The sequence below is a fragment of the Mauremys mutica genome, chromosome 18, assembly GCF_020497125.1.
Source record: "Mauremys mutica isolate MM-2020 ecotype Southern chromosome 18, ASM2049712v1, whole genome shotgun sequence".
NCBI classification, from domain to species: Eukaryota; Metazoa; Chordata; order Testudines; family Geoemydidae; genus Mauremys; species Mauremys mutica.
In genome coordinates, this window is record NC_059089.1 from 25,554,307 (window position 1) to 25,570,951 (window position 16,645).

The 16,645-nt window shown below is 39.9% G+C and overlaps 1 protein-coding gene across 1 annotated transcript in view; it reads left to right on the forward strand.

Moving 5' to 3' along the window:
* The window catches only part of RABGAP1 (RAB GTPase activating protein 1), a 120,581-nt gene that overhangs the window by 80,205 nt on the left and 23,731 nt on the right, over positions 1-16,645 (forward strand). Inside the window, exons 14-17 of the mRNA XM_044992392.1 lie at positions 6,229-6,342; positions 9,801-9,875; positions 12,301-12,426; positions 12,764-12,907. Of these exons, the coding sequence (XP_044848327.1) occupies positions 6,229-6,342; positions 9,801-9,875; positions 12,301-12,426; positions 12,764-12,907 (459 nt within the window). The remainder of the gene's footprint in view (positions 1-6,228; positions 6,343-9,800; positions 9,876-12,300; positions 12,427-12,763; positions 12,908-16,645) is intronic.

The following is a 16,645-nucleotide window of genomic DNA, read 5'->3' on the forward strand; positions in this document are numbered from 1 at the left end:
ACTGAGTTATGCAAGATCAGCAACATGAGGAGAGAGACAACCTGTCAGTGTCCTGCGTTCTCTGCATGGCAGCCCGAAGTCCTGCATTGTAGCAAAAGTGTTTCAGGTTGCACCTGCCTCAATCTCTGGAACACTGGTCAGGACTGTAACTGCACAAAGATGGCTGTGCAAATGCAGGACATGCCCAGCCCGATGAACATTTTGGCAGATATGTTACATTTGGGGGAAAAGGTCGCACAAGGATGTAAGACATTATGTACAGTCCAGTTAATGCTGGAGCCAGCATGTTATATTTATCTGCAATAGATAATTTTGAATTTACTAGCTTGAAAACTGGTTTTCATTGTTTATTATTTTGCTTTTTTTAAAAAACTGACAAATCATCCATACTGGTGGTATTTCACTATCTGTTCAGGGGGAAAAAATTCTAAAAAACTGTTTAAAAAAGAGACTGATTTGTTCCAACTTCCAAACTTTCCTCCTTGTTAGTCAGTGCAATGAGCTGGTATGGGAATTCTAATCTTTACAATACTTGCTCCAGTTCTCATGGCAGTTTTCCACTCTATTACTTTCTTTTTCTTCCTGTCATTCTTAGCTTTCTATTTTTTCAATCCCGGTTTGTGAAGGGTGTGTACTCAGAAGGGCTTCCTTCAGTTCCCAGTCCCCTGAAAGCATGAGAAATTGCCCAGTGAGCCAATTCTCACAGCAAGGTATAAAAATAGTAGTAAAGGAAAGGTTACACAATGCTTGAGTTGCAACAGTTTGTACTAAGGGTTAGTTTTCAAAGCTGTGTTTTGAAAAAACATTTTTAAAGCTTTATCACTTCCGTATATTTTTCTCTCCCCAATCTGTTCTAGCAGCAGGAATCAGCTTTAGTGATACTTGAAGAATTGCACCAAAACATAAGGAGCTGAGGGATGAAGAGTCATGCAAAGCCAGGAAGAGACCTACTCAATGTCCAATCCCACTTTTTTGACAGGGGTGGAAACGATTGCCTGAAAGATGTATTTATGATTTCTAAATAGGTGCCTTTGCAATTACTATTAAATGTGTGGCTTAAATGGGAGATTTGTTCCTTTTGAATTTAGCCTTACTTTCACTACCTCACTGCTCTGTCTCTGCAACAGGACAAGGTACTTAATACTTAGGACCTCTGTGACCTCTTTGATACCAGAATAGATAATTTTTTTTAATGTAAGTTGCTTCTTTTTTTCCCTTAAAAAGCAGGCTACTCTATTATATCTCAGTGATGCAAACAGGTAAGCACATGAGTCAAGTCATTGGGATTACTTGCATGAATAAAGTTACTCATGTGCTTAAATGTAAGCAATACATTTCTCTGGTTACCTCATCTACTAATTAAAGGCAATAAATACCCTCCTTAGTTGCCTTCATTAACTTAAAAGGCTTATTCGTATGCTAAAATTCTTTAGTGTTGCATTATGATTGCTTCTGTTTTCCTAATGATGTGATAGACTCTTTAGACACATTAAATTATTACAGAATTGCAGCGATGTATGGTACGCAGATCATTTGCAAGACAATCCAAAAACTTGATACTAATAATAGTTTAATTGCCTTTATAATGAAGTGGTTGTGACAAGCCACAGAGAAGAGTGTTAAACTTGGATTAAAATCACAAGCGAGGATTAAATATGGAATGAGAATTTTTGTCCCCATTTGTTATCAAGGGGATTTTCCAGAGCAAAAGATCAAGTGAAAGTATACATTAATGTATTCTAGGCAGGGCTGGCAGCATGGCCTCATGTATAAGTGTTGTCACTTTTGTAGAACGCTTGAGGTTTCACGTGTTTAGAAGAGCCTCCTGTTGTTGGGTTGTTTGTTTGTGTCTAGCAAAAAAGGTGATTTGTTTTAAAAATATCCTGTTTGGAAACAAGCTCTCTTCCCTTGTGGTTCCACGCTACATCTTGCCCTCATGCTGCAGCCTTGACGTGGAGCAAACGTCCATAACTTGGATGTAAAGGGGACATAACCTTTTAATTGCACCTCCGTCATTGACACAGTAGCATGTGATGCTTTCAGTAGCCTAATGATCATCTGAAAAGAGGCCTTTGAATTCATCTACCAGTGAGGAAATCTGATCTCATTAGCCACCTAGGAAGGCCCTTGTTCCATTACTGAAATGAAACAATTTATATAGTCAAATGGAGATCAACTAAGAATAAGAACATGTTTATTCTCATGCATTTTGGTGATGATACTAATCATGATATTCAGCTAAATAAATGCTAGGACATGACTATCTCCAACAGGTGCTAAGATACCATGTGATGAAGGCCCATATAAAAACCTGGGAATGGAGAATGTGCTCTCCTCTGGAGAAGACTTACATATGGCACCATTAGCCTAACCCCTTTGCCTCTGATTGCAATTCAGACTCTTACTGTGACATTTTTAGCACACTTGTTTCTATTTTGGAGAGGGTGTCTACAGGCTTATGACATGCTAGTTATCATGTGAGATTGAATGAACCTGTTGGTCCTTTTGTCTATATCGGGTTCTGAAACGGGGGGTCATGAGGTTATTACATGGGGGGGTTGCGAGCTGTCAGCCTCCACCCCAAACCCTGCTTTGCCTCCAGCATTTATAATGGGGTTAAATATATTTTAAAAGTGTTTAATTGATAAGGGAGGTGGCACTCAGAGGCTTGCTGTGTGAAAGGGGTCACCAGTATAAAAATCTGAGAACCACTGGTCTATATCTAACTTCCTTTAACAATTGCACTGCTGATCTTTACTACTGTGTGCTGCACTGAGCTCAGTGGACTTCATGGCATCCTTCTTGTTTCAATGGGATTACAGAGCAATAAAGTAGTATACAAGACTGAGGGTGAACAAATGTGACTACTGATGTAAGCTGTTATATTTTTAAAAACTGGTACATATTTAGAAGATTTTGATCCTTTATCTGATTGAACTAATAATATCAGTAAGAGAAACTCACAAAATATAGCATATCTACTCAGAAAGAGACAAACTGGGCAGAATTAGCAGCCTTCCTACATTTAAACCAAAGTTCAGATCAAACAAAGATTTTGGAATTCCCTTTAGGAAACATCACAAATCAGTGAGAGAATCACAAGTACAGATTCAAAAGAGGGAATAAAACTGCTGTTAGCTATTATGCAATGTAAAGCATTTTGAAGCGAGCTCAAGTGAGTGTCTCATTGTCTAATAGCGGTGTAGGTTCACATGGTTCTGCTGAGAGAATGCATTCAGCTTCTGGGTACTACTACTGTTTACAGGTTTCAGAGGGGTAGCCGTGTTAGTCTGTATCAGTAAAAACAATGAGGAGTCCTTGTGGCATGTTCGAGACTAACAAATTTATTTGGGCATAAGCTTTCGTGGGATATAGCCCACTTCACATCTGATTAAGTGGTTATATCCCATGAAAGCTTATGCCCAAATAAATTTGTTAGTCTCTACAGTGCCACAAGGACTCCTCGTTGGTTTTACTGTTTAGTCCATCCACAAAGCACTAGCTAATTGGCCTTAAAAGGCATTGGTGTCTATTGCAAGAAAAGCTTCCCATTTTTCTGATCTGAGGGAGCCAAGAATTATCTTCAACCCACTGTGCTTCCAACCTCATTCTCCACCTGCCCTCTTATCTTCCATGCATGTTTCTTTCAAAAAAATGTTTTACTGCCACTTTCTGTACAAAGCAAGGCATATGTAAGTTGAGCCATTTCTAATGACTCCTTCAATAAAGTACCCTATTTACCAATCCATAAAAACCAAAGTATATTTTTGTATGGCTTCCCTGTTTGCCAAGCATATTCAGCTTTCTTTTCAGTGCTCTTTGCTCTGTATTGAGCTTTTACAGTAGGAATGGTTTGCAGAATGAGGTGGCAGAGAAAGCGAGCAAAACAACTCAAGAAATTCAGCTGTCTGCCCTTGGGAACACTGACAGCTACAGTTAGGGAGTATGTGCAGGTGCCACTCCCAATCTGTTCTATAAGGAATGCTGAACCAGTATGTAGAATACAGTCACCCCTTTCTGGTGCTAGGCTTTATTAATAAATAATACATTTACACAGGTCAGATCACACCTTCTCCCAGGCTTGGCTGCTCCTATGATTCCTCCCTCAGGCCTGTTCAGTGCACATCCTAGATCCTCTCTCCCCAGACATCCCCTCCACCTCCCTTAAAGTCAGGTGAGGTAACAAGTCACCAGCCTCTGGGGGTGAGCAAAATCCTCCTAACTCTTTACCAGCAAGATCAACACTTGGTAACAGAGTGGGGTGTTTCAGGCAGTCACTGCCAGTCTTTTACAAGGATAGTTACAGTTTAATAGATTACACTACTAGGAAAAAAACTTCCTGATGTTCATCAAGTTTTCCCTTTAGTTTTAGCCCATTACTCCTAGTCTTACACTTTGTTAAATTCGTTCTCTTTCTAGCTGGTGATACTCTTCAAATACTGATTCCGTGTACCCCCCAGTGGTCACATACTCGCTTGCTTGACGTTTAGCCAGGCTATACATATTCCCTGTGTACTTCCTCAGATTAATTCGGAGAGTCCTTTTGTCATGTTTGTTGCTCTTCCTGAATTCCATCCAAGTTGTTGATATTTTTCTGGTATTGAAATGCCCACAATTGTTGTTTGTATTTCTGTAGGGCCTAGGAGCCCTAGTCGTGGACCAGGACTCCATTGTGCTAGACACTGTGCAAACACAGAACAAAGAGATGGCCCTTGCTCCCAAAGCGTGTATTATTAAGTGTAAAACAAGAGACACAAGGTGGATACAGGCTGACAGACAGGAGCAGCACAAGGAAATAATAAGACAATAGTGTCAATATGAGAGGCAGCAGAATGCAGGAATCCTGCCTTCTGCCCTTGTGCTTTAATTGCTGGACAAAGGGTACAGCATCTGCTGCCTGATGAAGCAGTTGTGAAGCTTAGTTTTGTTTGCCAGCTACTACAGCCCCCTCAGATGAGAGGCTAGAGGGGACAGCTTTCTGAGTCTAGGTCTCCTGAGGGGGGTGAGTTTGAAGTAGATCTATACACATGAGATGGAAAAATGAGTGGTGTTAGCATAGCGTTTCCACGGCTTCTCCCCACTTCCTGTTGATTTGCTGGCGCACCGTCAGTCTCTCTTAGGCAGATTTTTTTTTTTTTGGTCCAAACTTAAAACAGCTCCTCAGCTCACCCTTTACATTTTAGGCTCTGACTGCTTCCTGCAGCTTCCGACCTCTGACTCACTGGGCCTCCTGCTTCCCATCCCCTCAGGTGCCCTCTTTTTGAAGCCTAACCTGGGTTAGTTGATGGGATGCAGGTGCACTGGCCCCGGTTCCTCTTACAAGGCAAGTGTCACCCTGTGTCATACTGATATCAGCAAGTTCAATAGCCCTTTCTGACCCCATTGTACTACCTGGCCCTTCTTTCCCTACCCCAAGAGCCTTTAATGCTGTTCTTGGTGCAAACACAGATCTTGGAAAGAGCCTCTGCCACTTCCACCTTCTCGATCTCAGGCACCTCCTTTTCCAGGGTGGTTTTGTTCAGGGCCGTCTCAAGTAGGATCAGTTCCTTTCTCAGACTGGATTTCTTCACTTCCAGCTACTCCTGCTGTTTGTAGCCTCGCTCTATCTCCTGCACACAGTGTTATAAAGGTGGTTGTACCAGAGCCAGATACACACAGCACTGCCACCTCCCTGAGCCATGATGTGATGCTTCTTGTATGCAGCCAGTAGAGTAGGGCTTGTCTTTTTTGTGAAGTCATGTCCTGCTCAGCCTTGGGTCCTGTTTCCTGTCTATTTTCACCCTTATTGTGTCTTGGCATTTGGGGGGGAAGTGAAAAATGACCTCTCCAGTCTAAACTGGGGGTGAATTTTAGCGTGGCAGACTACAATGACCAAAGATTGTTTGACTGGCACCCTCAGTTTACCTTAGAGGAAGTAGAATTTGTGTAGTGGCAGTTGGGTTCCGTACAGACTGAAAGGGTAGATTTTTTGTCTACTGACTCACCACCACATCCTGTAGCACTTCATTGTATTTTCCTTGGCAGTCTCCTAGCTAAGTGCTGACCATGCCCAGACCTGCTTAGGTTACCAGATTGTGACCTGAGGTGGTTGGGCTGCAGGCTGTCTACCCCAGTCTGTATTGAGCGACGTGCACAGCATACATTGATAGCACACTGTAATTTATGCTGATTTTTAAACGACATCCCTTTTAACATACAGATTTTTCTCTCATGTTCTTGTTTTAACAGGAGTCTCCCCAGGACAGCGCAATCACTCGGGACATCAATCGCACGTTCCCAGCTCATGATTACTTTAAGGATACCGGGGGAGATGGACAGGACTCCTTGTACAAAATATGCAAGGTATTTTATAACCTCGTGTCATTTTGGAGTTAAATTGGTCATGTTTCCCCTTTGCTTATTTTTTCTGTAAGCTCAGTTGAATTGAAAAGTTGCCAGAGTGCAAAGATTGTTTTGGCTCATACAAAATAACTTCAGTTTAATCCAGTTCCTAGTGGACTGGGGTCCACAACACTACAACCATCCTCATATGCTACGGGTATTAGCATCCTTGGTGGCCATCTCAGCAGTGAAGCCAGCACTGAATGGGGATAGAAACTTAAAACCCAGGGCATGTTGGATGGGTCATGTGGGAAGCATATGTCACACACACACACAGACTGACACTCTCTCTCACGCGCGTGCAAAATCAAATTATGCAGGAGTGAACCTAGTGCAGATCTTGTTGTAGTGTCCTCTTCAAAGGAGAGGTCTCCATGTCTGATTTAGATCCGCCCCTGTGAATCATGTTGTCATTGTAAACTGTGAAAACTGAATGTTTATAGGGAATTATGCAAACAGAAATAAATGGCAACTTCTTCATTGGTTCAACTTTTCTACAAATTTTTCATGGCTAGTTTTGAAACTGAAGTGGAGGCAGCACAACATGAGCAAACTAAGCTGAGAGATCGATTGTCCCTTTATTTCTGTGTAGTTTCTTGCTCTGCTCGTGCTGAGAGACATGATGCTTTATGTGGCCAGGTGCCCACACTTCAGAGAGAAACGATGACCAAGAATCTCATAAATGAGCTCACTGGGTTGGAACCTTTTTCGTCTTGTCTGTCTGTTTTGTGCTAAAATGTTTGGAGCTTTAGTTTTGGTGGAATACAAAAAACCTAAACTAAAGTGCAATTGAGTTGTTAGAAATTGTAGTCTCTGCTGAAGAAAGGAATAAAAAGGAAGGGGTTGGAGCTGCAGGTGAAGGTTAAAGTGCATCAGCAGAATAGTCTAGCGGGGCCTAGCTCTGGAATAGCAGGGAGGCTGCTGATCGGGGATATTGTGTGGGGATAGAGCTGCATGGTGGGAAGCTTGACCTGCATGTGCTTGTCTGTGGCCAGTGCTATTAGACACTAGGTTTTTATAGGATCACTGGGCAACACACTAAACAGAGGGAGGTGCGGCAAAGTGTGAAGAATAAAGAGCTCACAGTTTTTAGAGGGACATCTAGTTTTTAGAGGGACATCTAGTTTTTATTCCTCACAAAACCTTTAGAAATCCTTGATCTGTGAAATTATGTAAATATTTCTGCACAGTTCTGATATTTTATTTCTATTGATATCAGAACACTGTGCAAACAGGGATGGCCTCATTTCTGTCCATCACATCTACAGATTGAGATAAAACCCTAAACAATGCTACATTAAAGTGTTTCTTTAAAATATGTCCTCAGAATACAAGAAATGATCTTGTGGAACTTTCATAAGAGCTACATGAGTCTAATAGAGAGCAAAGATCTTGCAGAAGATCTAGGTATCTGTAAAGCTGAAAATAATTATGCATCTCTCGTTAGCATTATAAACCAGCAGGCACACATTTAAGTGCTCATTAAAATGCAGAAGATAATTATCAGGTAAAAATGACTGTTTTCTGTTTGATCCAATTACCTTGTTTGACCAGAGTATCTCAAGCTTTCAGCACTCTGATTCTGCATTTAGAAATTCTTCATGTGTTCTATCCCTCAGGAGACATTTCTGCATTTTGAAGCTTAAATTCCTGGCACATAGTTTTTCATTTAGGATATAATTTAAAGATGATGAGCTTTGCACAGGGGACTGTCCTGGGCAGAAGGAAATGCTTGTGCATTTCTTGCGTATAATTCAGTAATACGAAAATCAAACACTTGGTAACCAGTTAAGATTTTTCTGTACCATGATATCCTGCATAAACCCAGTAGTTTGAAATAACACCCCAAAATCTCAAATTTTGCTGTAACAAATGCTTTGGAAACATTATTCTTTGGTTACATCTGTTTGATCTTGATGGTTTATCCAGTATATTTTGCAACAGTAACATACCGGTGAGATCGCTCTTAGGCTAGCATAGGAACTGGATGACACCTATTGCACCCTTTCCATGACTTCAGAGTCATTGTGAAATTGTTCTCCTGTTCCTTGATGGTGATAGTTTTCCATATGATCTTTATTTTGGAAGCAGACTAAGGTGCTCAGAATGATCCTCACCCAAACACTCTCTTTAGTCTTGTACCTTTCAATATCTTTCTTCTCAGCAGCAAGTCTGTTTTATGACATTAATTTTATCCACGTTAGGTCCAGCTGGATTGTGTACAGAATATTGGCAGCTGTTTCAGCAGCTCTCCTTTTTCAATTGGGGTTTCAGATGTGCCCTTGTCCGTTGGCAACTCCTTTGTATATGTGACTGCCGAGGATGTTGACCTGGTATCATGTGCAAGAGGAGTTCCTGCCACTGTCATGCTGTCATTTTAGAACTTAAGCATCTTATGCTGCAACAAAGGCAAAACAGGATTATAATGCATACATTGTGAAAGGACCTGTGGCAGTCTGAGAATAATTTAAAGAAGAGAATCCCCAAACAGGACCTTGATTTGTCCATAAAAGCCACTCCTTCACACATCCCCATTTGAGGTGACCGTTTTACTGGATCCAAAGGTGGGATGGCACTACGTACTGTGTTGATCTAAAATATTTTAGAATTACTGTCTGCTGATGAGTTTACATTGTCTCCAGCACACTAATGGTAGAGGGAATTCCACGCATTTAAGATTTGTTACAGACTAAAATGTTTCCATTTTAAAATGACTTGAAGATGAGCTGTGTGTGGCTCGAAAGCTTGTCTCGCCAACAGAAGTTGGTCCAGTAAAAGATATTACCTCACCCACCATGTCTCTGATATCCTGGGACTGGTATGGCTACAACTACACTGCATACAGAATGTTTCCATGGCATTCCTGTACCATATGAAATCCCATTTGCTTGCTTGCCATTTTTTCTTGCATAGGGCCCATAATGAAAATTAATGGGTCATTTTTTGTGTGTACTCCGTGAGGCTACTGAAGAAATCTTAGGCTAATCCAAAGGTTTTCAAACTTTTTCATAGTACAGGATGCCTTTTAATAGAGAAGTAGTCTGACTCCTTTCTCATTTGTGTTCATGTGATTCATAATCTCCTGACATCCTGATTGCAACTACAGCAATTGTTGCTCTGTAAAAGTAATCTTAGGAAAGTGATTTCATGTACTTTAAGCAGCCCTCAGTGTGAGTTAGCAGCTGAAAATGGTCCCGCACCATGCGACCAACCAGGTCGCTGCTGGCCATCAACAATTGCTCTGCACCCAACAGTTTTTTCTTTGGATTAATCATTGTGCAGTAACACAGCAGCTAAGGCATATCCTGGAATCACAGTCCAGTCATGACTGAAGGTATACACTTCCGTACTTAACTTTTTCCTCATGCAGTTCTGCTCTAGGGAGAGTGTACATCTTAAAATATTGATTCTCTTTTCAGGCCTATTCCGTCTATGATGAAGAGATTGGCTATTGCCAAGGCCAGTCATTTCTTGCCGCTGTGCTGCTTCTGCATGTAAGTCCCCACACTCCCATTTATTGTAAGCCTCAGACTAAACAATGCTCAAGTTTATCCAGAAGAACTCATTTCAAATCCACCCCTATGAGTGCCGTAGCAAGTCCCCTGCTTATTTACTCAAATGCTTGTTTGTCCATAATTATGACTTTAGGGGGAAAGAGGAGCATGTTCCATTTAAAGTTCACTGCAGCATCGATAATGAGTTTGTCGTCAGTGTTCACTTCATTTTGCTTCTGGTTCTAGCTATCTTTCCACTCCAAGCTGTCTTAGGGTCAGATCAGACTCTCTTGCTTTGTTTATGCAAAGTAGGCTGTCTGGCTAGAAATGACGTTGGGGTTTAGGCCACCTATGAACTCCTTGTAAAGGTACCCATGGGCAGGGGGAGGGCATCTCTGATTCAGTGTAAGCTTATAGAAGAGCTTTTATTGGTATTGATCATAAGGACAAACCAGGGTTGCCATGGCTTTTGGATTAAACAGGAACATATTCTGCAGCATGTTAGTAGTGTGTGAGTTTATTAACTCTTAGTGGTTTGAACATTGCTATGTGTTTATTCTGGGCCTTGTTTTTTGTGGTTTAGATGTTAGTCAATGACCCAAGATGAAAACAGATTGAGTCTCAAATGTATTATTTTTCAATTATTAGCATTGGGTAAATTTGTGCTTAGTGTAGTGATCCCTTATCTATCTAGGCATTGAGTGGTCTGAACTTACAAAGGCTGCTGCTATCTGTTTTACACTTAAAGTACATCTGAGTAGAAAGTTTTGAGACTTACTCATGTTTGTGCGAAACATCTTATCTTATGTGAAAAAATCTAAAAATAGCATGTAGCTGCAGAAATTTTACATCAGTGTTTTTGAAGAATGTCTGCGTTTTGTCATAAGTCCATATTTGAAACTGCAGTTCCTAAGCCCCATAAGATTTTGTGATATTCTCCCCCTGTCCCCCACAGCCAATTTTGAGTGATTGCTGCTACCATGCAGAACTAAATATAAAGATTTTTGTGTCTGTCTCTCCAACTGACAGGATGTGTGGTTTTTAGAGTAATATTTTTCCATAATTCTATGAAGTTTAGGATGATACAGAAATATATTATAAACTACATTCTTTATAAACAGAAGTCAGATGGACTGATAGTATCTAACTGTAATGCTTTGATTCTCTGTAACCTGTATAATAAAACTCTTAACTGATGGAGAAATTAATTCTTCAGCACTGTTCTGAACCCAACCAGCAATAAAGGTTTTATTCTTGCTGCTAGTAAGGGGACCGAACTCTGCTCACCAATAGATATACTTTCTTTTAGCTGCCAAAATGCTATCTGCCTACCTTTTTGGCACCCATTGGATTAAGGAGACTCATAGAGACAAGAACAGACTATTCATACATTTTCTTAGAGCTCATTCTTTAATGTTAGTTGTTGCTTCTTAGAATGAGCTCTGGTAAACTGAAGGCTGCAACTTAAAAATCTCTGTTTTTGTTTCTCTCTCACTTTTTGAGCTTCCTGAAAGGTAGTCTTGGGAGTGTGATTATTAGGGGCTGTGATGGAATTCATGTTACCTTGTCTTTATTGGAGAAGGAACTGCTGCGTACACCCTGCAGTCCCTGAGCAATAAAGGGAAATGTAGTTTCTGCAAGTCCCTCACTGCCAGTATGGGAACATCTCTGAAAAGTTTTCAGAGTTCACTGACTGCATCTGTGGATGAATAATAGACCACTTGAGTTAGATATTTTGACCTTTACAGGAACAAGTAATTGACCTGAAGAGTCAGTCTTTACTGCTGTGGAAAGAACAGAACTGCTTTATGATGCCAAGGAAGGATGTATAAATACTGACAAGTAATGATGTTTCTGTCTCCAACGGCTGGCAGAAGGGGGAGAGCGAAGTGTCCCAAAACAGTGTAGAGAGCTGCCAAATCTGAACTTTAGGTAGTAATAACCGACTCTCTCCCCTTTTAATCAGTTTGAATAAAAGACCATCAAATGAAGTAATAGCATTTTTAAAAAGTAGAAATAAAAAATGCTACTGTGTGTTTAGCATCTTGTAGTAATACTGTAAAAGTACTGGTTATATCTTAACTGTGTTAGCTGACTACACTGAGGAACTGGATGGGTTGGGCTCGCAATCTGTAGGAGTATAATTTGATTCTGAAGTCATTGACCAGATTTGGGACAGCTACTGCATAAAATAGAACCCTTGGGGATCTTTAAGGTTGAATGGTGTGTTTCTAAATTGGGGAACTAAGAGGGAATTTGGCACACCTAGCAAGTGTAAAATACCGTTTCTACATCTAGTTGGTATGATGTGTGCAATTATCCTTATCTGTTATGAAAACCGGTTGGTATCTTGCTGGTAAGAGCAAGATGAAGGAAGGAAATAGAAAAATATAAAAATGTCAGCAAGGTTTGTTCTCTTTGACAGATGCCTGAAGAGCAGGCGTTCAGTGTTCTGGTCAAAATCATGTTTGACTATGGACTCAGGGAACTTTTCAAACAAAACTTTGAAGATTTGCACTGCAAGTTTTATCAGTTGGAGCGCCTCATGCAGGTAAGCGTCCAGATTGCTTTGAAGTGAACAGGTCAGGGCTTGCAAAACCCAAGATTTAGTTGCTTGAGAGCAGCATTTTATCACAAGTGAATAGTTTTTGCACATTCTTATTATACCCTTGATTGAGATAGAGGACAGCTGTGCCCCAACATTGTTCCAAAGAACTTCCTTTAGCATAATTATTCCAGTTGATACTTGTAAAATGCCTAGACAGCATTAAATATTTCTTCTACTGTACCATTCTCTTGTAGATTTGAGAATTATAAGCGTGATATAAAGAGCTGCTTTTAAGCCAGAACTAATGAGGGTGCTTTTATTTATTTATTTATTTATTTAGGAGTGCATTCCTGACCTCTACAACCACTTTCTGGACATCAGCCTTGAAGCCCACATGTATGCCTCCCAGTGGTTTCTAACCCTGTTCACTGCAAAATTCCCCCTCTACATGGTCTTCCATATTATTGACTTGCTATTATGTGAGGTATGTACTACACATACAATTATACAACTTTGTATCTGCAGCAACTCCTGATGGACTCTTCCTATCAAGTCTAGCTTGATTGCATTCTTTGTTCATGTCTGTTTTTTGAGTGCTGGACAACTGAGGTTTGAAGTACAATTTCCCATATCAAAATTTAAACTGTTACATAAAAACTGTTATGCAGCAATGGATGTGTTTTTTCAGCAATTTTTGGATGTTATATCATAGAATTAAAGTTGATGGCATTTTTTAGTTTTAGATTGAAGTCTCCTATTTCTTAGAGAATCATTATGTCTTTTGTCATTCTATATATTAGTTACAGGCTAAAGAGGTTAATTTTATGCATGTAATCTCTTAACAGTTGTAAACCCTATATAAAAAGAACACAGTATTATGGAGGAAATAATTTTTTGTTTCTAGTTTTTTAGATCTAACAAGTAACTTTTTTTTGTTTGTTTTTTGTTGCTACTTTTATGTGTAAATACCATGTAATGATAGACAATATTAGGGCATCTCTAGAGTACTGAAGTACTCTTCATTTACAGCCTGACTCTGCTAATTTTCACTTTGGTAATCTCATAGGCCTGATAACTCTCTCTCCAAAGAAACTGAGGTCTCATTCAATTTCTCAGCATATATTTAATAGCAAAATTCTTTGTAGTGAAATCATGTATTGAGAAGACTTAGTTGTTTTTTATAACAGTATAGTTAGCAGTATGTTAGGAAGTAATTTAAATTAAATCTAAACTACCCTTGTAAACATGAATAAATACAGCACATTTTGCAATGCAGTGCCCTTGGGTTTTTTTAATCATTTGTTTGCTTACTTGCTAACTACTAAAATGTATGATTTCTCAGTGGATCTCCTAGTCATTAGTGTGAAATAGTAAAGTTCTGCTCTGTTTCTTTTGTTTAAAGATTGCTGCATTAATAAATCTCCTGGTCAGTGTTTTGCGCCCTGTGTAGCTATGTTTCTCTGGAACCTGCTGCTTCCTTTGCCTAGATGCTAGTATAATAAAAAGCAACAGATGGCAGAAAAGTGGTCTCTGCATGTGGAGCTAAGATATCCTGTAAAGCGGAAGTAGATTCTACTACTGAATATAAGGGACACTTAAATAATTAATCAGTTATTTTAATAAACCTATTTCAGTTCAATTAATGAGTAGCCGAATAATTAGCATAGGGCCGCCTTCAAGAGCTAGTCATTTTTTCTCCATAGCAAGAATTTCCCAGACTTTTGAAAGTGAGCGAGTTAATCAGATGTTGAATCCAGAGCACCACTGTAACACAGCGCTAGCTCTACTGCTAATAGAAGTGATAGAAGCAAGTTTAGTCTTGATTTGTTGCTGTTAAAGTCAAAACTCAAAAGACATAAAGGATGGAGAGAAAACCAAGCCCTTAACCGGTAATGTCAATAAAAGTCTAGAATATGGGAGGGGGAGCTGCCAGATCCTCTAGTATTGAGCTGTGAGTAAATTCCCCCTTTTATATAATCTGGAATAAGAGGATCCATAAAAGATGTGGGATTGAATAATGAGGTGGGAAGGACAAATTGAAATCATCCACACATGCTTAAACTGTTGGCCAGAATATTGCATGCCCCCGTGTATAACTGATATTTTCATTTTCCAGTCTTCAGTATCTGTAATCTTTTTTTATGCTGTAGCTATTTTTGCAGGGGTGGAAGAGAAGTGTATGGGGACTGACTTTCTCAGTCATCACATCTTTACCTTCCTGAACCACCTGAGTAATTATAACATTTTTCCAATATCAGAAAATGGTCTAAGAAAAAAAGTCCCTTGCCCCTTAGGATAAAGTAGCTAAATGAGCTGTGTTAACAAAAGGGAAAAAGGATTCAACTTTATATTTCTTTGTATACTATTCATTATGGCAAAGGGAGTATTGACACAGAGGAAGTATTAACTATCCAGAATGCCACCTCATCTGTAGTACCTGACCTTAAAAGTTCATTGATTTTTTTCGGAGGGGAGAGAGGCAGCTTGCCTTTAGGGTTTATTAAAGGATGTTAGCAGGGTTTTTTTCTACACATATAAATAAGATGTTTTACAAACAGATCAGCAGTGTGGGTAATTCCTGTTTAGGTAGAAAACAAGCATATTACATTGGCCAAAGGAACTATTAGGTTGCTATATTTGAATCTGATGCTTTTGGGAGGTTACTATATTGAGATGTTGAACAGCCTTGAATTGACCAGGTAGGAAATAAAAATTAAAATGCATCAGAATAATGCTGATTTTTGCCATTCTGAAATTTCTAGTGTAGAGATATGTATCAAGGTTTTTTTCTTTGAACAATAAGGGCAAGACCCAGCTAGTATAGGAACCCTCCTAGAACACCTCCCATTGAAGACAAAAACTGTGCATCTTCCAACCTGAGCATCTCTCCTGGAGCTAAAAAGCACTTTGGTGTATTGCTGTGTGTACTGCATAGAGTGATTATAGATTTCTGTCTGAGAGAGGGCACAAGAAGGGAAAGCATCCAATCAACCAACTATAATAAAATCTGGTGCGACTGATAGCAGATAAGAAGAGCTGATGATACATACTGAACACTTTTTTTATCTTGATCATTTGATACTTGGGTTGTAGCAGACTATAAAATTTGCTACAGTATCTAGTACTGATTGGAGAGCACCCTTTTGTGGCAGGTAGCCCAATACATTCTTAAAAATAAAATAAAATACAGTCCTATACTCAAGGCAGGATTTTCGAGCTTTAATTCCACTGCAAGGTCTCCTGGTTTCTTGGGCACTCTGGTGTCACACCACCAGCCTCATCTAAATTAAAAAAAAAAAAAAAACTATTGAAGTCAATACATTATCCTCACATTCTAATTTTCCAGGAGGCTGCAGATTTTTGTGCTAACTGTGGGCCTTCTAGAAATTGCCTGGGGAAAGTTGGAATTTTTGGCATCTGAGTAGAGAGCAGTTATGGCTTTTGGCACCCAAGGAGGGCTGAGGTGGCGGCTTGGGGCTGTGGGATATAAGCACTCTAGCTGGCTGTTTCTGCTAAAATTATCACCAGTGAACTGCTTGACTATGTTGCTATTTAAGCTGTCATCTTTATATATTGGAGTTAGCCTCAAACAATAGCCTTGCAGTGTTATCTGCAGACTCAGGAAGGCAACATCACATCGACTTACATTTGGTTTTTCAAAGTTTGAAGGTTGTCTTTGCCATTGTACGAGCTAGAGATTTAATTCTTCTTATGTCAAAGCTTAGAGACTAGAGCACAGTTCTTTGGTTCAGAAGCTGTGGAATCCACTTCTAAACAACTAGGCCCTGACCGTAAACGATTGCCATCCGTATGTCCAGTATCAAGTGTGTCGGAGGTCTCACGACAGCAGGTGGCACCAATTGCCCCCCTTGATGGTACTGTCACCTAAGAGACCAGAGATTGAGTAGCCATAGAGGTGATCCCTCCAAATGAGGCTAGAGAGTCATGTTGCCTGGGTGGTGTGTAGGGAAAGCTCGCTGGGACTATCAATATAGCGACTCTCATTAGCACAAAATTACTGTAAAATGTTGGATGTTTCTGTCTAAACTAACTCCCCTTCAGAGACTTTAGAGCAGAGCTGACAACAAGAGAACAGCCGCTGCAGTGTGCGCGTGCTGGAACAGGGGTGGTGTGTTGGGACACTGTACAATCAGATACAACAGAACAAGTATTTTGCTAGGGGAAGCTGTACAGCAGAAAAATTACTTTTCCAAAACATAAG